The sequence below is a fragment of the Rhinoraja longicauda genome, chromosome 17 (genome assembly GCF_053455715.1).
Source record: "Rhinoraja longicauda isolate Sanriku21f chromosome 17, sRhiLon1.1, whole genome shotgun sequence".
Classification (NCBI taxonomy): Eukaryota; Metazoa; Chordata; class Chondrichthyes; order Rajiformes; family Arhynchobatidae; genus Rhinoraja; species Rhinoraja longicauda.
Window position 1 is genome coordinate 28769726 of NC_135969.1, and position 22107 is coordinate 28791832.

At 42.1% G+C, this 22107-nt stretch overlaps 1 protein-coding gene across 6 annotated transcripts in view; it reads right to left on the reverse strand.

The window, feature by feature from the left end:
* Positions 1 to 22107, reverse strand: part of LOC144601908 (metabotropic glutamate receptor 7-like) — a 489446-nt gene that overhangs the window by 30409 nt on the left and 436930 nt on the right. For all 6 annotated transcript variants that reach the window (XM_078414451.1, XM_078414452.1, XM_078414455.1 and 3 more), the window contains one exon: positions 5134 to 5380. In XM_078414451.1, the coding sequence (XP_078270577.1) occupies positions 5134 to 5380 (247 nt within the window). The remainder of the gene's footprint in view (positions 1 to 5133; positions 5381 to 22107) is intronic.

A 22107-nucleotide genomic window follows, 5' to 3' on the forward strand; every position in this document is an offset into this window, starting at 1 on the left:
CCAATGTATGTTCTGTAAGACCTTCCCCTCAACTCCATCAATCCGAAGAAGGGTCCCGAACCAAAACATCTGTCTATTCCCTCCAATGACGCTGCCCGACCCGCTGAGTTCCTCCAGCAATTTGTCTTTTGCTTAAGATTCCAGCATCTGCAGTCTCTTGTGTGTCTCTTTTTTTCCACTAATTTTATTGTAATCTTTGTAATCTTGTAATCAGTTTCATTCCAAATATATTTAATTAGTTAGATTTAAATTCCCCAGTTACTACAGTGGGATTGAACTTTAGTCTCTGGTTAAAGTGATAGGTGGATACAGGTAGGAGAGAGGTTTGATTTGCAGATGGGTGGACAAAGGCCAGAGATGGGAAGAACACAAAAGGCTGTGAGATATGGAGAGAGGAGTCGCAAAATGTAAAGTCAGAGGAAGGGATATAGGTGGAAGCGGAAAGTAAATGTAGTCTTCTAAACACCAGATTTAAGTCATTTCTCAGACATTGGATTTGAATCATTGTAGTGCAAACAATGAAAGGTAGTTAGCATCATATATATCTTCAGTGTATCTCCTCAATGGTTATACACTCAATATATATCAACAGTATTATTTCCAAAGGTGAAAGGCTTAATTTTAAACCAAGGGAGAATTGGACTAAAACAAAAATAGAATCTTGCTTAAAAAAATGCGGTGAAAATTAGACAATTAGATAGTTTGTAAGATGGAATATGGGAGGATTTGAAAATTGCTTTAGTTGAAGCGCGAAGCTCCACTGGTGGGATGATGTGGCATATTTATTATTTTCATATTATTTTAAATCAATATTTTATGGAATTAAATGATACCGGTCATTACCATTCCATATTGGCAACTGATTGAAAAAGAGAATCAATGCATAACAATCTGAATGTTTTTAGATACAATCTCATGACAAAAAAAATATGGCTAGAGCACCTAGATTTTAGGGGAATCAAGTCAGGATAAAGGATCAGCCATTTAGGACTTAGCTGATAGAAAATGTTCTTTCGCCAGAAGATTAGGGATGTGCAGTTATTGCATATATTTATTTTAGAGATACAGCACAGAAACAGGCCCTTCGGCCCGCTGAGTCCACACCGACTAGCCATCCCCACTATCTTACACGCACCAGGGACAATCTACACTTATACCAACAATTAACAACAAATCTGTACGTCTTTGGAGTGTGGGAGGAAAGCAAAGATCTCGGAGAAAACCCAGGTGGTCACGGGGAGAATGTACAAACTCCGTACAGACAGCACCCGTGTCAGGATCAAACCCGGGTCTCTGCCGCTGCAAGGCAGTAGCTCTACTGCTGTGCCACCATGTCACCCACAAATGCTTGGTTGACAAGGACAGATTTTGGATATTAGGAGAATCAAGGGATATGAGAATGTGCAGGAAGGTGAATAAGGTACAGGACTAGTTATCAGCTCATTATTGGTATTATATTTTTATCGTCAGGTGTACGGAGATTCAGTGAGAAGATTTTGTTTGTGTGCTCTCCAATCAAATCAGATAATACTATACATGAATATATTCAAGCCAAACACAAGTACAACTAGTAGATCAAAGAGGAAAAATACCAGAGTGCAGAATATAATTTAGCAACAATGTAGCTTAACCGTTTCAGTGAAAAAGTCCAATGTCTGTTCTGGGTAAACCAGACAAAAAATGACAAAACAGTAAATGACAAAATAAACTCTGGGCTCCATGGCCCTGCTTCTAATGAGATGGACAATTAAAGCCACAAGAAACAGGTATACACATTAAATCATAATGCAGTGGGTTGTTATATGCCTGTTACAGTACATGATGCAGGAATGACGGAAGAACAGCAATGGCAGGAATTACTGGGCATAATCCAGAAAATGCAGGATAATTTCATTCAAAAGAGGAAGAAAGATTCTAAGGGGAGCAAGAGGCAACCGTGGCTGACAAGGGGATGAGAGATGGAATAAAACTAAAATAAAAGATGTATAACATAGCAAGGAATAGCGGGAAGTCAGAGGATTGGGCAACTTTCATAGGACAACAGAAGGTAACAAAAAGGGCAATACGGGGTGAAAAGATGAATGAGGGTAAGCTGGCCAAGAATATAAAGAAGGATAGTGAAAGCTTCTTTTGGTATGTTAAGAGAAAAAGATTAGTAAAGACAAGTGTGGGTCCCTTGAAGGCAGAAACAGGTGAAATTATTATGGGGAACAAGGAAATGGCAGAAGAGTTGAACATGTACTTTGGTTCTGTCTTCATGATGAAAGACACAAACAATCTCCCAGATGTACTAGAGGACAGAGGATCTAGGGAGACAGATGAACTGAAAGAAATTTGCATTAGGTGAGAAATAGTATTGGGAAGACTGATGGGACTGAAGGCTGATAAATCCCCAGGGCCTGATGGTCTGCATCCCAGGGTACTCAAGGAGGTGGCTCTAGAAATCGTAGATGCATTGGTGATCATTTTCCAATGTTCTATAGATTCCGGATCAGTTCCTGTGGATTAGAGGGTAACTAATGTTATCCTACTTTTCAAGAAAGGAGCGAGAGAGAAAACGGGGAATTATTGACCAGTTAATCCGACATCGGTGGTGGGGGAGATGCTGGAGTCAATTATTAAAGAAGTAATAACTGTGCATTTGGATAGCAATAAAAGGATTGGTCCAAGTCAGCATAGATTTATGAAGGGGAAATCCTGCTTGACTAATCTTCTGGAATCTTTTGAGGATGTGACAAGTAAAATGGATAAAGGAGAGCCAGTGGATGTAGTGAATCTGGACTTTCAAAAAGCCTTTGATAAGGTCCCAACAGCAGATTAGTGGACAAAATTAGAGCACATGGTATTGGGGGTAGGGTATTGACATGGATAGAGAATTGGTTGGCAGACAGGAAGCAAAGAGTAGGAATAAATGGGTCCTTTTCAGAATGGCAGGCAGTGGAGAGTGGAGTGCCACAAGGCTCGGTGCCGGGGCAGCAACTATTTACACTATATATTAATGATTTGGTGTCAGATTAGTATCTCAATGGTGTCAGTATCTCAATGGTGTCAGTATCTCAATGGTGTCAAAAAGGGAAGTGCAATGAGACCTGGGTGTCCTTGTACACGAGTCACTGAAAGTAAACATGCAGGTACAGGAGGCAGTGAAGAAAGCTAATGGCATGTTGGCCTTCATAACGAGAGGATTTGAGTACAGGTCCTTCTGCAGTTGTACAGGGCCCTGGTGAGATCACATCTGGAATTTTGGTCTCCCAACTTGAGGAAGGACATCCTTGCTATTGAGGCAGTGCAGCTTAAGTTCACGAGGTGAATCCCTGGGATGGCGGGACTGTCATATGAGGAAAGACTCGGCTTGTATTCACTGGAATCCTCCTGCACCTGTTTTCTATGTTTCTATAAGATGCCAAGTAGTGTGAAACATTGTTTATGGAATGACACGTCACTGAAATCCAGAACATTCTTATGATGAACTCCAATTTTCACAAACACATTCAACAGCTGACAACATCAAATGGAGAACTGGCAGGTTTATTCGGTCACTCTCTTTGAATGAGAAAGGTGGCACAGTGGCGCAGCGGTAGAGTTGCTGCCTTACAGCGCCGGTGACCCGGGTTCAATCCCGACTATGGGTGCCGTCTTTACGGAGTTTTTACATTCTCCCCGTGACCGCATGGGTTTTCTCCAAGATCATCGGTTTCCTCCCACATTGCAGACATACAGGTTTGTAGGTTACTTGGCTTGGTATAAGTGTAAATTGTCCTTAATGTGTGTAGGATAGTGTTAATGTGCGAGGATCACTGGTCGGTGCGGTCCTGGTGGGCCAAAGGGCCTGTTTCCGTGCTGCATCTCTAAACTAAACTAAGATGTCAGTACTGACACAGTGCTGACACAACACAATTAAATTTAAAGTCTTGAGATTTTTTTAACATTTTTGAAATATCTTCCAGCTTATGCCTATTCTTCACAAATTCACAATTTTCTCACTCTTTGTGGTACGTCTCTGTGATATCATTGTTGCTAATCTAGCCTTCTGATGAAGTTTACTACAGATTGTGCAGATGAGGACTTCAAAATAGTGTAAATACTTATGATACATACAAAAACATTTAGCAAACCACCTCTGGCTCTTTTCAAAATATATCTCTACAATTCAATAGGAGGTATCACAAAATGCTGGAGTAAATCAGCAGGTCAGGCAGCATCTAGGAGAGATGGAATGGGTGACGTTTCGGGTCGAGACCCTTCTTCAGACTGAAGAATTCTCTTCAACTCAAAGAGCTTTTAGTTATTTGATCTAATCTTGGGAGAGTGGGAGAGTCTAGGTCATAGCCTCAGAATTAAAGGACGTTCTTTTAGGAAGGAGATGAGCAGAAATTTCTTTAGTCAGAGGGTGGTGAATCTGAGGAATGCTTTGCCACAGAAGGCTGTGGAGGTCAAGTCAGTGGGTATTTTTAAGGGAGAGATAGATTCTTGATTAGTTCAGGTGTCAGAGGTTATGGGGAGAAGGCAGGAGAATGGCATTAGGAGGGAGAGATAGATCAGTCATGATTGAATGGCGGAGTAGACTTGATGGGCTGAATGGCCTAATTCTACTCCTGTTCCTTATGACTGCTGTGCCGCCCTATTAGGGGATCCTTGGAGTAAAATCTTCATATTACTGACCATCTGAAGCACATACCAGAAGCATCGTCAACATTGTCAAAGGAGATGGGACTCTGCCATTGTTTTCAATTTTGAAAAACACAGATGGTGGGAATAAAAACAGAAAAAGCTGGGAACTCTCTTTTTACACTGATGCTGCCTGACATGCTGAGTGTTTCCAGTATTATCTGTTTTATATACCTGAACTATAATTTTCAGTGCACTCTGAAAAACTAGTATTTGGTAAATGTAATGAAGCAAGGATTAATTACATTGAATAAAACCCAATCAGCATCATCAAAATGGGGTAGTGCTGATCATTGCGCATGAGGGCTTGAGAAAAACTCAACACTAGATCAAGGCGGAATTCCTTTTATCGTTAATTCTTTGTAAATGATTGTTAAATTCAAGCGCTTCGATTCAGCCACTGGTCCACTGTGAGGAGACGACCATACTAAACAATAATCTTGTCCATATATCTCATCTACTTACTGTTCGGATCTACGTTTTCACACAGCTCTGTTTTGGCTTCACCATTCGGCCTGTCTGAGGCTTTGTGGGATAGTCGTGAGGACATTGTTGCCGCGGTAACCACTGCTTTAAAGCTGCGCTTCCTCTTCTGAACATTCTGCTCTGGATGGAAGATGATGATGTAAACCTTCGGCATGTAGAGCATTCCCAGAGCCACCGAAGCACTTAGGTTCATGGAGATGGTTAGGGTGGTGGTCTGTATATACATCTGGAAAAGTAACAAAGGATCAGATGACAATCGCTGGTCGGTTTCCCAACCCATTTTCATATATTTTATGTGGAGACATAGAAAGAAGCAATTCAGTCCATCGAGTACGTGCAACCCTGACAATATTCGCATCAGCCCCATTCCCCACTCTTATTTCCCTGTAACCAACGTATAATAAACAATAGACAATAGACATAGGTGCAGGAGTAGGCCATTCGGCCCTTCGAGCCAGCTCCACCATTCAATGTGATCATGGCTGATTATTCTCAATCAGTACCCCATTCCTGCCTTCTCCCCATACCCCCTGACTCCACTATCCTTAAGAGCTCTATCTAGCTCTCTCTTGAATGCATTCAGAGACTTGGCCTCCACTGCCTTCTGAGGCAGTGAATTCCACAGATTTACAACTCTCTGACTGAAAAGGTTTTTCCTCATCTCCGTTCTAAATGGCCTACCCCTTATTCTTAAACTGTGACCCCTGGTTCTGGACTCCCCCAACATTGGGAAAATGTTTCCTGCCTCTAACGTCGGTCGGGGACGAGCTGTCTGTCCGTGGGCGTGGGGAAGAGAGTGGAAGTTTTGTTGCCTCCATCACAGTGAAGGGGTGTTTGGAGTCACTGTGATGGATGTTTGTGTTGGGGTCATGTGTCTTGTGTTCTTTTTTGTTTTTTTGTGTGTGACTGCTATGTAATTTCGTTCGGTACCTTGGTACCGAATGACAAATAAAGCTCTGTATTCCTGTATACGTGTCCAACCCCTTAATAATCTTATATGTGTCGATAAGATCCCCTCTCATCCTTCTAAATTCCAGTATAAGCCAATGAACTGCTCCCAATTGTCCTGTGACCCAACGACATTCAGGGCGATTTACAACGGCTAATTAACTGGCACAAAGTTTGAGATGTGGTTAGAAACTGAAAGACCTGGGGTGACCCGTGTGATCTGATGGAGAAAATGTCGCGTTTTTGAGACAAACTCTCTTTCCAAAGGTCCAATGCAGTAACCTCAAAAGTCAATTTATAACTACACAGGGAGTAGATGAGGATAAAGAAGACAACAAAGATGGACAAAAAATTGCAATGCTCATCATGAGTAATTTAAATTTACATGTCACCCAGGAGATCATTGCCAGAGAAGGTCGAAAGGGTTTGAAAGGACAGGAAGCAGAACAATGTACTCAATGACTAACTTGGTGGAGGAAAATATATATGCAATGCTTCATTTTTATATCATTTCTAGTCTGTCAGACAGGCCACTTATGTTGTTCAGGGAGCATGTAGCACAGAATGCTACACAACATCAAAAATATAGTTGTTGCGTTTACTTTAACGCACCAAGATTGTATCAGTTTCTTATCTAATATATCACTCCAGTCCACCTGAATGAGATCTTTCCTTCTCACTTTCATATCAGGAATTCAAAATATATCTTCCATCAGGAAATGAGATCACCAAAGGCACAATGACAAGAAGCAGCAAAATGATCTGCCCTGCAAAATGAACTCATTAATCCACCATTAGATCATCGATAAAAGCCAGACATCAAATGCTGCAGTTGCTTACACAACGCACAATGGCCTACACAAGAGGGAACGTTTTTCTTGGGATAGTGGATAGTCATCGAATCACGACAATAGCTTAGAACAAAGACAACCTTTAGCTCATCAAACTGCACTGATACTTTCAATCTATCATGCAGTGCTTTCAAGTTATGCAGCACGGTAACAGGCCCTTCGGCCATTGTACACGCCTTGACGATCCAAATGCCTGTCCAAAGTTGGGAGCATACTTGCCTCCACTACCTTCTCAGGAAGTGAATTCCAGACACTCTTTGTGGGAAAATATTTGTCCTCCAATCCCCTCTCCCAAGTTTACTCCACCGTAAACATATGCCTGCTGGCTTTAGACATCTCTGTTGCAGGAAAAGGTTTCTCCCTGTCCACCATACCAATGCCCCTCATAATTTTTGCATACTTCATATCAAAAAAGTATCAAGAGTGTTTAATTGTCATATGTTCCGAAAACAGAACAGTAAAATTCTCACTTGCAGCAGCATACAGGTCTGTAAACTTAGCACTCATAGATAACATAGTAAACAAAAGAGTTCAATAAATTAAAAAAAAACACTATCAGTGCAAACATTAGCCCCAAGCACCAAGTGCAATCTAGAGAGTTTGTAGTTCGTAGTTTACTTGGTGTTTGTGGTATTCAATAGCCTGATTGTTGTTGGGAAGAACGTGTTCCTAAACATGGAGGTCACAGTGTTCAGACTCCTATACCTTCTCCCCGATGAAATTAGTGAGATGAGAGCATGGCCACGGTGGTGTGGGTCTCTGATGATGCTGGCTGCCGTTTTAAGGCAGCACCTGCTATAGATTCCTTCGACGATGGGGAGGCCAGTACCCCCAATGGACTGACAACAGAAGCAATGTTTCATTTTAAACTTCCTTCCATCACTCCTGACCTTTTCAAACATCCCACCCTTCCTATTGTTCCCATGCCTCGTACATTGACCTGGAAAAATACATAAAGGGAAATGCACATGAATATTAAAGTAATTTATGGATCGAAAAAATCTTGCTTCTGACAAGCAATCCTGTCTAAGGGTGCTGTGTGCAGGAATTATGTACGTACCATGTGGGTTTTCTCCGGGTGCACCGGTTTCCTCCCACACTCCAAAGACATACAGGTTTGTAGGTTAATTTCCTTGGTATAAATGTAAATCGTCTCTAGTGCATATAGGATAGTGTTCGAGTGCGGGGATCGCTGGTCGGTGTGGACTCGGTGGGCCAAAGGGCCTGTTTCCGCGCTGGATCTCAAAACTAAACTAACACTAAGTGTGATAGCACTTGCTGTTTCCGCACAGAGAAAGATAAAACTTTTGTTTTGTGAGCCGCTCATATTAATTCCCATATTTTATTATCATATTCATAGAGGCATAAGTCAATGACATCTCCCAGAGTGTTCACATCAGTCCCATTCCCACACTCAATTTCATTTTTACCTTTTCATTCACATGTCTTCAGGTCCTCGATTCACCTATTCTTGGTAAGAGACTGCATCTATCCGATCTATTCCTCTCATGATCTTATACACCTCTATAAGATCACCCCTCATCCTCCTGCACGCCAAGGAAGAGCGTCCCAGCCTTCTCAACCTCTGCCTATAGCTCAGACCCTCTAGTCCTGGCAACATCCGCATAAATCTTCCCTGTACCCTTTCCAGCTTGACCCTTTCCTAGAACACGGTGCCCAGAACTGAACACAATACTCTAAATGTGGCCTCACCAACGTCTTATACAACTGCAACATGACCTCCCAACTTCTGTACTCTATACTCTGGCTGATGAAGGACAATGTGCCAAAAGCCTTTTAGACCACCCGATCTACCTTGGCTACTCGTGTTGTCACAGGCAGAGGATCAATTTATTTTCATGCAAGTGTATGCATATCATTTATTGAGTAAAACAGAAGTAACATGCGCTTCATAGGTCTTTATCAACTCTATCATGACCATAAATGTTTTGTTACATTTTTGATAGTTTGAGTATCCAGAGAAACTAACAAAACCTTTTTTTTAAACTTCCTGATCAATTTGTATCCAGCTGAAATCTACATTGAATTGTTCACACGTTTTACAAAAAGATTGCAAACCTGTTAATAATGATCTAGTAAGCAGATTTTTATTTGGAAATTGTAACTGAATAAAATTCTAGATGCCAACTCCAAATTCTTCTCTGATTATTAGTTTTGGCTGAACGACTCTTTAATCTGCTTTCAATACCATTGGTTGAGAACAGGATATTTGCTGAGAAGATATATTGCTCTTTAAGGTCTGCCGTGGGATATTTAACTTCCGACAGAATACTTTTAGTTCAATATTCAACGGCGCAGAGGAATAATCAGGATCTGTTGGCCAGCTGCCTGGGTTTAATCCTGCCATATCCCGCTCAACCATGACGATGGTTTATTATCTAGCCCAACTGAAAGCTACAGAAGGAAGGGAGGAGAGTAGATTCCTGGCCAATGTGGCTTCCCTCCTGTAGGATACCATCTAAGTCAAGGAACAGACGTTTCTTCAAACCTCTACTTAAAATATGGGGCAGTCAAGTGAATAGTACATAGTTAGCAGTAGGTCTTTGGTAGCACTCTCGGCGCTTAATTAGGAGAGTATGGATTGTCTTTTGATAGTGACTTTTCAAAGCTCTTTCGTTCTCAAGATAGTGACAAAATATATATGCTTAGGCATTGTTTAGTTTAGAGATAAAGTGCAGAAACAGCCCCTTTTGCCCACCGCATCTGCACCGACCAGCGATCCCCGCACACTAACACTATCGTACACACACTAGGGGCAATTTACATTAATACCAAGCCAATTAACCTACAAACCTGTACGTCTTTGGAGTATGGGAGGAAACTGAAGATCTCGGAGAAAACCCACGTGGTCACAGGGAGAAGGTACAGACTCTGTACAGACAGCACCCGTAGTCAGGATCGAACCCGGTTCTCTGGCGCTGTAAGGTAGCAACTCTACTGTTGCGGCACCGTGCCACCCACATTGTGTGTTCTTTCAATCTGAAATCAAGCTCTGCATTTCTTTAAAATCTTAATGAAGACTAGAACAGAAGACTGGAAATAGGTCTCCATTTAAAACCTGAGAATCGGATCACCTGACAGTTCAGAACAAACTGCATTTACACATGTCATGTAGTTGGGAAGATGCTACTAGTGGTGGGATCATGTTGAAGGTGGTGGAAATATCAGTGAAGGATATATTGGATGCAAAGGCCGGTGGGCTGAAAGGTGATGTTCTGCGGAACTCAATCCTTGTTCTGTCTGGGAGGATACGGAGCAAGAGCAGAACTGCAGGAAATCCCCATGACTCTATGTGGGAGGACTCCAACCACGTTTAGTGAAGAAAGAGGACATCTCAGATACTGTAGAGTTGAAAGACTCATGTTGGGAGCAGATACAGTGGAGACAGAGAAACAGATAGGAAGGGATGGTGCCATTACCAGAGGAATTGTGGGAGGAGGAACAACCAAGGTAGCTGTGGAAGTCAGGAGGGTTTGTAGTAGATGTCAACCTGTCTCCTGTGATGGAGTCAGAGAGATGTAGAAAGGGGGGTAGCGAGGTGTCAGAGATGCTCCACGTGAAGTTGAAGGCAGGGTGGAAGTTAATGGTGAAGTTAATTAAATCAAAGAGTTTTGCCCCAATGCAAACATTGATGTCGTGCAGAAAGAGTTGGGGAATGGTGCAGAGGAGCATTTGAAACAAAGAGTGTTCAACATTGCCAACAAAAAGTCAGCATAGCTGCTACCCCTGTGAGTGCCCATGGCCATGCATTTGACTTGAAGAAAGTGAGAGAATTCAAAAGAAATGTTGTTTGAAGGTGAGGACAAGTTTAACTGGTAGTGTGTTAGCTGAGGGGTACTGATTAAGGGTCTGAAGGGTTTCGACCCAAAATGTCACCCATTCCTTCTCTCCCGAGATGCTGCCTGACCTGCTGAGTTACTCCAGCGTTTTGTGAATAAATACCTTCGAATTGTACCAGCATCTGCAGTTATTTTCTTATACTGATTAAGTACCCATTCCTTCTCTCCAGAGCTGCTAGCTGTCCCACTGAGTTACTTCAGCATTTTGTGTCTACCTTCGATTTAAACCAGCATCTGCTGTTCTTTCCTACACGGTACTGATTAAGTGTCTGCTCAAAGAAGAAATGGAGGACCCTGAGGGCTTTCTGTTGGGGGAATGGAGGCGTAAAGAGATTGGATATCCATGGTAAGGCTGAGGCGATAGGGACGAAGGAATTAGAAGTTATTAAAGTGGCAAAGAACATGGGAGATTTCCCAGGTGAGGGTGGGAAGGGACTGGACAAAAATGGGCAAGATAAAACAGTTAAATTCGGAGGTGAATTCAGTGGTGCATGAGCAGGCAGAAAAAAAATGGGCCTCCAATGCCATTTGTGTTTGTAGATTTTGGGAAGGAGACAGAAACATTCAGTGTGGGGTTGGGGAACTATAAGTTTGGAGACAATAGAGAAGAGATCAGCACACCATAGCCTCCAACCTTATAGGTGAAGGCAATGGGATGTTAATAAAATATGATGGTTGGGAAGGTGGCTAGGTGTTTGTCAGTGGAGTTATGGTTAAGGGGTATGTATGAAGAAGATTCCATGACGCGAATTTGGATGTCTGGAGTAGGTGCTGGAAAGACCCACCTTAGAATTAAATAGAATTCTCAGATAAGCATCTTCAATAGATCATACGGGCAAATTAAAAGAGGTTAAGGTTTTTTCAAATCATGATGGTTGCCATAGCCACCTTTTTCTGTTAGAACGTATATCCAGGCCTATTGTGGCAGTGTGCTCTGTAGGAACATGGTACAGCACATTAATTTCCAAATTACATTTTCATTTAGTTTATTGTATCATTGCAATAGGAGCCCTTAGATTAAAATTGAACATTAATACATAATGGCCTAGAAATTGTTGCGCACCATTTCAAACGCCCTGTACAATTGTGGCTCAGTGCACCAAATCCCATTTGAGTTTTTGGTCCCCTTACTGCAAACTTCAATCATGCGCTGGGTCCAGCACATCGCTTTTTTTTAAATCTCCATGCGCACAGGGAATAATACCACTTGACATGGTCACAGGAGATTGTGTCAGATGCACATTTAAGACCCACATCAGGGAATGTTCAATCCATTTTTTGGAGCTGAGTAAAGTGATAGGGAGATAGTCATGTTTTTGCTCTGTCCAAGTTTAGTCATGGAGAACAGGGAGGGAACAGCAGCCTGGGATTGTAATTCTAGGACAATGAATCTATGCTCAAAATCAAAGCTACTGTAGAGCATAGATAGGCAGGTAATGCCTTCACTTTTGGTATATATAGAATTGAGGGGTAGGCCATTTAGAATGGAGATGAGGAAAACCTTTTTCAGTCAGCGTTGTGAATCTGTGGAATTAATTCTCTGCCTCAGCAGGCAGTGGAGGCCAATTCTCTGAATGCATTCAAGAGAGAGCTAGATAGAGCTCTTAAAGATAGCGGAGTCAGGGGGTACGTGGAGTAGGCAGGAACGGGGTACTGGTTGAGAATGATCAGCCATGATTACATTGAATGGTGGTGCTGGCTCGAAGGGCCGAATGGCCTACTCCTGCACCTATTGTCTATTTGAAGTACAGATAAAGGTTGCTTTCTCAAGTAGTCTTTGGGGCATTATTGTCCTCACTCCTACCATCTCTCTCCAGCTATCTAAGCCCGATTAATCTTTCATTCTCCCTTGTGTCTTTCTCCAGCCTCCCCTTAATTTGCCTCAGGTGTGCCTTGAGACTGAAATATGAATAAATAACTTTCCCCTAAATTTCCTGTTCAGTTTATGCACAAATTACTCATATTGGATGGATTTGTTCTCCACAGGCCTCCAGGCTTCCTCTCTCGGCCTCCTCCTCAGGATGCAAGAGCACAAGTAGGAGCAGTAGTCAATCTGATGTCCGCTTGAGATACAGGAAAGTGCAGATTTTGGAATCCTGATCATAACATAAAGTGCTAGAGGAACTCAGCTGGTCAGGCAGCATCTGTGGAAGGAATGTTCAGATGATCTTTCGGAATGAGAAACTTCTTCAGGCATCTAAAGTCTAAAGAAGGACCCTTTTTTACCTCTTCAAATGAAGCAGAATCCACACAGCATGTTGGCAGTCGAGTTTAACTTCAAGTGGCTTCAATCTATTGCACAAGTCTACGATTCAAAATCAGCCTGCGAATCTAAAGGCTCAAATAAAGATCACTGGGCTTCCCACAACTATCCTGTCAATATAACAAGGCTGTGGGTACCATCAGCTGTTGGTGTCTTGTGCCTTTGCATCTACACACATTTCCTTCATGGGCCCGTGCATCAAAATATGACAATATTTTAGTTTAGTTAAGTGAAACAGCATGGAAACAGGCCCTTTGATCCTCTGAGTCCACACCAACCATCAATCACCCATTCACACAAGCTCTACGCTTTCCCACTTTCTTATCCATTCTCTATACATTAGGGACAATTTTATTAGAGGCCAGTTAACATGGAAGAACATGGGAGGAAACCAGAGTACCTGGTCCATTTACTATATCTGTAATCATCATGTAAGAAAAGCCACATCACAAAACTTTAGCAGCACTGAATCCTGAGGGTGAAACTGAGTCCAATGCAATGGTCATATATCCAGCTACCCTTTGAATATAGGTATGTCAGACTAAGATCTACAACCTTAGTATAGGTATAGTATCTACTGTATCCGTTGTTCACGATGTGGACTATTATACATTGGCAAGACCAAACGTAGAATGGCTGATCGTTTCCCTGAACGCCTTTGCTCAGTTCACCTGGACCTACCTGATCTACCAGTTGCTAAACACTTTAATTCCCCTTCCCATTCCCACACTGATCCTTCTGTCCTAGGCCTCCTCCATTGTAAGAGTGAGGCTAAACGCAAATTGGAGGAACAGCATCTCATATTTTGCTTGGGCAGTTTACAGCCCAGGGGGATGAATTTGATTTCTCTAACTTCAAGTAACTCCTTGCTTTCCCTTTCTCTCCATCCCTCCCCCACCAAAGTCACACCAGCTTTCATTCTCACCTCGCTGACAATGGCCTGTTTTCTTTATCATTGTTACTGTTTTGCATATCTCTCATTTATTTGTTCTATATCTCTCTACACCATCGTCTAGATCTCTCATTTCCCTTTCCCGTAATTTACAGTCTGAAGTAGGTGTCTCAACCCGAAACGTCACCCATTCCTTCTCTCCAGAGATGTTGCCTGTCCCGCTGAGTTACTCCAGCATTTTGTGTCTATCTCAGTATAGGTAATGTAGTATTTAACTTACATTAGAATATAAGCCATCAGAACCACTAAGAAATGTGCAAAGATGTAATGAGGTGACAGTGGAGCAGTGCATTTTAAATTTAGTGTTACCAGCAAGCTATAATTTTCCTTCAGGTTTCAAGCAATGTTCTAGAGCAATGGATATTTTTAGCCTCATGTATCTTGCTAATCATACCTGCATTCAAAGTATTTAATTGTCGTAGGGGATTTGCAACCAAGTGTGAAACTTTCTGAACACATTAATATTTAAAAAGAATGTAACAAACTATACCTTCACTGTTAATATACACTGGCCTAGATTTGGCTGTGTAAATACCAATGAGGCTGTCAGCACTCACCCCATTTATATCATTATTCCAGTTAAAGTACATTTTTTACTGCACGCAGGTACTAATTACTGCCAAACCTCGCTTGCACTGCAAATGAGCTTTAAAAATATCATCTTGTTTCTTTTGCTTCACAGCAAATTCACCAATGTAACTGATAATGCTGGTTTAGAATTGGTCCACTAAAAAAAGTCAATATGATCAATTAATGAGATGACAAGCTGCAGAAAACATTAAACTCTTATTTGCTCAGCGATAACATGAGATCCACGGGTCAGGTCCTGTATCTGACTCTCCAAACCAATTGTGTGACCACACTTACTGGTGCATATAGGAGGCTTCCACTCCTCAGTTCTTAGACATGGCAGCATAGGGCTGCACATGGTGAAGATGACACATAATGCCAATAGACAATAGACAATAGGTGCAGGAGGAGGCCATTCGGCCCTTCGAGCCAGCACCGCCATTCAATGTGATCATGGCTGATCATTCTCCATCAGTACCCCGTTCCTGCCTTCTCCCCATACCCCCTGACTCCGCTATCCTTAAGAGCTCTATCCAGCCTCTATGCCAGCCTTGTTCCTCACATAATGCCAGCGCTGTTCCCCACATAATGCCAGTGCTGTTCCCCACATAATACCAGCCCTGTTCCCAGCATAGCTCTGATATTCGACAGCTCGCCGCTGACAAAAACGTTTTTGCTGTTCAATAGAGCCAATAGATTCAGATCCAAGATGGCGCCCAAGCCAGACAACTCTTTGTGTGCTAATCACAGAAGTGGATCTGCAATTACGCATTACAATCCCTCCACCCTTTTAAATCTCTACTCCAGCAGCAGCATTTCTAATTTTAACTATGCTAATCACATTATTCCCTTTATCATGGATCTGTACACTGTGGATGGCTGGATTGTACTCCTGTATTGTCTTTCCACCATAGTGAGGCCCACCGGAAATTGGAGGGACAGCACCTCGTATTTCGCCTGGGCAGTTTGCAGCCCGGTGGTATAAACATCGACTTCTCCAACTTTAGATAGTTCCTCTGTCCCTCCCTTCCCCTCCTCCTTCCCAGATCTCCCTCTATCTTCCTGTCTCCACCTATATCCTTCCTTTGTCCCGCCCCCTGACATCAGTCTGAAGAAGGGTCTCGACCCGAAACGTCACCCATTCCTTCTCTCCCGAGATGCTGCCTGACCTGCTGAGTTACTCCAGCATTTTGTGCATAAATTGTCTTTCCACTGACTGGTTGGCATGCAACAAAAGCTTTTCACTGCATCTCAGTCCACATGGCAATAAGCTAAACTCAAATTCAAACTCAATACTCGCTTGTTCAATATTCAAATAATAACAAATAAGTATGCTACTTATTTTATTGTCACGTGAACCGAGGTACAGTGAAAAGCCATTTTGTTGCATGCTATCCAATCAAGCCATCCACAATGTACAAATATGGGATAAAGAGAATAACGGTTAGTGGAAGATAAAGTCCAGCAATGTTCGATTAAAGATAGCACAAGTGTCTCCAGTGAACGAAAGAAATGTACTGTGGTTTTTTTGGTTTTTTTAAATTTGCTGACTTTTTTTAAATGGTAGTCAGATGAATGAGGCATCTTTGAAAATAATGAGATCACCACTTAGGGCATAAATAAGAGGTGCAGGATGTAAAGTGGACCTGTGCCTTCAGCTCAGAGCTATTCCAAGAGTTAATAGTGATTCCAGCTAAAGAACAGGGGGCTGGATTTTGGTTCATCTGTTTGCCAGCAAGTTACACACTTCTGAAGTGGAGTGCAGAATTGGAGAAGTCTAGTGTACTGGAGGGAGGCAGCTTCTGATGGAACCTTCCATCCAGAAAATAGCGCCATCTAGCTCAGAGAAGGTTTATTGGAAAGTTCAACTCAAATGAACAGTGAACAATTTTAGTTCATCACATATGGCCAACCTGATGTCATTAGCCAACAGGCATTTGTAATTCCTTGACATTTCTAACACTAAGAAGAGGAGTTTCATCAGTCACTGAAAAATGCTATGATTCACAATGACATTAATAGCTGTCCTTTGGAAGGACTGCAAGAGTAACTGTAGGTTAAGATCTCTCCCAGGAGGTATTACACAAGGGTTGAAAAGTTGTTAGATAATTCCAACCAATTTAAAACGTAGGTTACGTTTCTAGGATAGCCTGCCCATGAAATGCTGTTGGAGATTTCACAAAGTAAGAGACTTTAGAACACGGGAGAGATGAAGAAAAAGAGAGAAAGTGAATGGGAAAAGAGAGATGAATAGAGAAAACTATAATAATAATAAGAAAGTTGTGCGAGCAAACATGGATTTGACATATATGGTACAGTAAATGGAAGCTCCTGATCATTGATACTTCAGTGGGAATAAAGGTGCACAGGAGGAAAGGTCAAACTTTGCCTGAGTGATAAAATACACCTTTGTATTGTTTCCCACTTCATAATTCTATTCATATTATTGAACCTAAAACTGTTTAAATATTTTGATTAACATGAAGATTAAAATAAAAAGGATATTTTTTCATGGGGTATTTGAGCTGCTCAGATATAGTCTTACAGCACAGAAATGAGCCATTTGACCCAACTTGTCCATGCCAACTAAGATGCCCCATCTAAACTAAGTCCTATTTGCCCATATTTGGTCCATATCCCGTCCATATTCATTATTCCAAAAGAATAGGTACTTTCCTATTCATGTACCTGCCCAGGTGTCTTTTAAATGTTGTTATTGTACCTGCCTCAACTACCTCCACTGGCATTTATTCACAAAATGCTGAAGTAACTCAGCAGGTCAGGCAGCATCTCGGGAGAGAAGGAATGGGTGACGTTTCGGGTCGAGACCCTTCTTCAGGATGCTGCCTGACCTGCTGAGTTACTCCAGCATTTTGTGAATAAATACCTTTGATTTGTACCAGCATCTGCAGTTATCTTCTTATACCTCCACTGGCAGGTCCTCTAGTTCTTGATTTCCCTACCGTAGGTACAAGAATCTGTGCATCCACCCTATCAATTCCCCTCATGATTTAAAAAACCTCTATAAGATCATATGTCAGTCTCCTGCACTCCAAGTAGAACACTCCTGATCTACATGAGATTACCATTACAAAAATGGGAGGCAGCTTCAGACCCAGTCTGAAGAAGGGTCTTGACCCGAAACATCACCCATTCCTTCTCACCAAAGATGTTGCCTGCCCCGCTGAGTTACTCCAGTGTCTATCATGGGAGGTAGCTAGTTTTGCTCTATGTAGTCAGGGATAAAGCTCCATATCAAACCTCATGTGCAGCACGGGCAAGTCAGATGAATGAATAATGGGACACACAGCCAAGTTTCACAAAAACTGAAATGACATCTGTTTCCTGATCATGCAAAAAAAAAATATACTCGAAAATTGAAACCAAAGAAAAGAAAGCTTGTTCATGTGCTGCGCTTGGCTTGTTTAATTACACCGATAAGCCAAAACATTATGACCACTGATAGGTGAAGTGAATAACATTGATTATCTTGTTACAATGGCACCTGTCAAGGGGTGGGATATATAAGGCAGCAAGTGAACAGTCAGTTCGTGAAGTTGATGTGTTGGATGCAGGAGAAATGGGCAGGAGTAAAGACCTGAGGGACTTTGACAAGACCCAAATTGTTATGGCCAGACGACTGTGTCAGAGCATCTCTGAAATGGCAAGGCTTGTGGGGTGCTCCCTGTAGCAGTGGTGAGGACCTGCCGACAGTGGTCTGAGGAGGGACAAACCACAAACCAGCGACAGGGTGTTGGGCGCCCAAGGATCATCGATGCGCGAGGGCAGTGATGGCACCAGGATGCACTGTGGGAAGACGACAAGCCGGTGGAGGGAGTGTGATGCTCTGGGCAATGTTCTGCTGGGAAACCCTGGGTCCGGCCATTCATATGGACGTCAATTTGACACATGTCACCTACCTAAACATCGTTGCAGACCAGGTACACCCCTTCATGGCAATGGTATTCCCTGATGGCAGTGGCCTCTTTCAGCAGGATAATGCGCCCTGCCACACTGCACACATTGTTCGCGAATGGTTTGATGAACATGATGAAGTGTTCACGGTGTTCCCCTGGCCTCCAAGTCTTCCAGATCTCAATCCGATTGAGCATCTGTGAGATGTGCTGGATCGACAAGTCCGATCCACGGCGACTCCACCTCGCAACTTACAGGACTTGAAAGATCTGCTGCTAATGTTTTGCTGGCAGATACCACAGGACACCTTCAGGGGTCTTGTAGAGTCCATGCCTCGGTGGATCGGCGCTGTTTTGGCGGCACACAGAGGACCAACAGCATATTAGGCAGGTGGTCATAATGTCTTGGCTGATCGGTGGTGTTACAGTTGCCACCGAAGAGTTGTTGATGAGATTATTAAAAACCTAACTCTGATCTTAGGGAGCGACCTTCAGTATTGCTTTTGTTTTTAAATCCTCAGAAAGCTGGTAAGCCTTGCAAATGTTTATCTGCGATTGGCAAAAGAAAATAGCTGAACTGTTGAAGCAAGCTGAAAGCTGCATTAATATAGCTTTTAATTATTTTCCCAGCTGGTTCCCAACCATCATGTGATGATCAGTGCAACCAAAAAATAAATAATTCATTAAAGGATTGGATTTCCCAAATTGGTTGGTTAACCTACAAAATCAAGTCACAGACAAACCGTTCAGCACTACCTCCAAATGAATCATATCTTTAAGTCAAACATAATACCACAATGGATCAGTCAACCAGACATTTGTAATGCATTTCTAAGTGGTAGTTTGTCTTCTCTTGGCGGTAATTGGGCCACATCGTTGTTCCTGCAGAAACTGAAGCTGAACACCTAACTGACAGGAATCGAGGTCACTGCTTTGTGCATCCCAACACCTGAGCTCTGCACAAACTCACTTCTCCTCCCTGATTGAAACGACGACGGAAGGGGGCTATTAATTAGCAGGAAGTAAGTATATTTTATTAAAATGACAGGGTCCCAAGGCAAACTTACATGGAACTTGCAAGGTGTTCATTTTTCACTGCAAAACTAGCATGACATCCGAAGATTTGGAAACTCAACACAACGTCTGTATATGTCTTTAAAAGGTACTCGACCCAAAACGCCACCTATTCCTTTTCTGCAGAGATGCTGTCTGACCCGCTGAGTTACTCCAGCATTTTGTGTCTATCTTTTATATGTCCCTTTAATTAAAATAAATACAATAGAAAGGGCTTAAATGCATGCAGCATTTCCAGATATCCTGAAGTGTTCAATGGTTCTTTATTATCGCATGCACAGACATACAGTGAAATCCCTTTTTTTGCATATAGTTCAGTAAAGAATTGCCAAACCTAAGCATACTCTCCGATAGTACAAAGAGCATAGAAATATTACACTGAGACCGTAATGCAAGAGTCGCAAGGTTTTGGTGCCATTTTCAAAGTCCAGTCCCACCCGCCTGCGCTTGGTCCATATCCCTCCAAATTTGTCCTATCCATGTACCTGTCTAACTGTTTCTTAAATGTTGGGATAGTCCCAGCCTCAACTACCTCCTCTGGCACCTTGTATCATACACCCACCACCCTTAGTGTGAAAAAACTTACCACTCAGATTCCAATTAAATCTTTTCCCCTTCATCTTGAACCTCTCTCCTCTGGTCCTCAATGAAAGATATTTAACTTCTGTCATACCCTTCCACTGTTTATTCATGATGATCAACCAAGATTTACACTGCTGCAAGTTCTATCACCCATGTTCAGAAGTTGCAGAGTGTTACTTTGGTCGCTTTTGCTCTATCAAAATTAACTTGTGATTGTGATTGGAATATAATTTGCAAACAATTGGACCTTGGTCTTGCTCAAACATGATCCGTCCAGTCCACTTGCCCAAGCCTTACAGGGCAGGGAGGTCCAGTTGGCACTGTGGGCGTGGAAGTTGGGGAGGGGAGAGGACTTGAGTCATTGGAGCGCGGAGGACTTTGGAAACAGTCTGGCAGATCATGTAGTCAACAGCATGAAGGTCAGGTAAACATCTAAGGATCAAGTATTTTATTTACCTGAAGGCGTCTCAGGATTGTCCAGGATGTGTCCAATAAAGGCCACCCCTTAAACAACAATGGTGTAATGCTGTATAACACACACAATTCCAAGCATCTCAGACAAGGCATTACAACCTGGACATATTGTGGCTCCAGGGGGGACTCCTGGTTCAGTATTCCAACTGGCATGATTTGACATGTGAATTTATTGTTACAATACATCAATTTTCAATTACACAATGCTGAATAATAAAAGAATCCTATGTTATCTAATTTCTAGGTATTTTTTCTACTAGATATTGTAAACTACACTGGTCAATCAAGAAATTTGGTGACCTAAAAGCACTGCAGTTGAATAAAGGAAGGAAACAGGAAATCAATCGCGCTTTAATAGATGAGATGCAGCCAGGTGAAATGCCATTCTGCCCAAATACAGGATCATCAACTGGGAGAGAATCTTGACAACATGGTTTGTAAATTAGTTTAACAATAGACACAATGTACTGAAGTAACTCAGCGGGTCAGGCAACATCTCCGGAGAAAAGGGCTGGGTGACATTTTGGGTCAGCACCCTTCTTCAGTCTGACGAAGGGTCCTGATTCAAATCGTCACCCATCCTTTATCTCCAGGGATGCTACCTGGACCCGCTGAGTTACTCCAGCACTTTGTGTTTATCTTTGGTATAAACCAGCATCTGCAGTTCTTTGTTTCTACTTATTAAATTAGGTTACATCCTCACCATATCATGGTTTGGATATACACTCAAAAGGGCACAGAATTGGAAGATGTACAAGTCATCATTTTGCTTTTTGAGTGAGAACCCCACACAGCCAATGATAATAACCTAGGGCACCTCCCAGAGTAAGGAAACAATTAAAAACAAAATGACAAATTGAATATTAAAATTAGTTCAATGCAGAAGGATAGGACATTGGTGGTTTTAGTTAAAAGTTCAAAGAGAAAAAAGAAGGCTCTCCATTTCTTTAACAAGAAAGATCTAAAAAACAAAGAACGAGATTAAAGATTCATTAATTTGCTTGAGGGTGATTGTGAGAGATGAGATTTGGCAGTGTTGGAATTCATCAAATGATTCCAGGAGGTTTATTTAACACGTACATTCAGCAACTTTTGCTAATGCTTAAGTTTGAGAAGACTTTGAGTGTTGACTTCAAATAGAGCAGCCTCTTTGTTCCACAAACACATCACAGCTATGGTTAACTTGGATGTCTGCAGACATAGCATAGAATACAAAATATTTCACTAACACATACACATCAGAGAAAATTAGTGCAGCATCAGAATAGTCCAAGGAAGGGTCTTCACCACGAAACATTAGCCCTGTTTTCCTTTCAACAGACTGCCTGGCCTCACTGGTCCTGCATGGGGACCTCATTGAAACTTAACAAATCGTGAAAGGCCTGGAGAGAGGATGTTTCCACTAGTAGGTGAGTCTAGGACCAGAGGCCATAGCCCTGAATAAAAGGATGTACCTTTAGAAAGA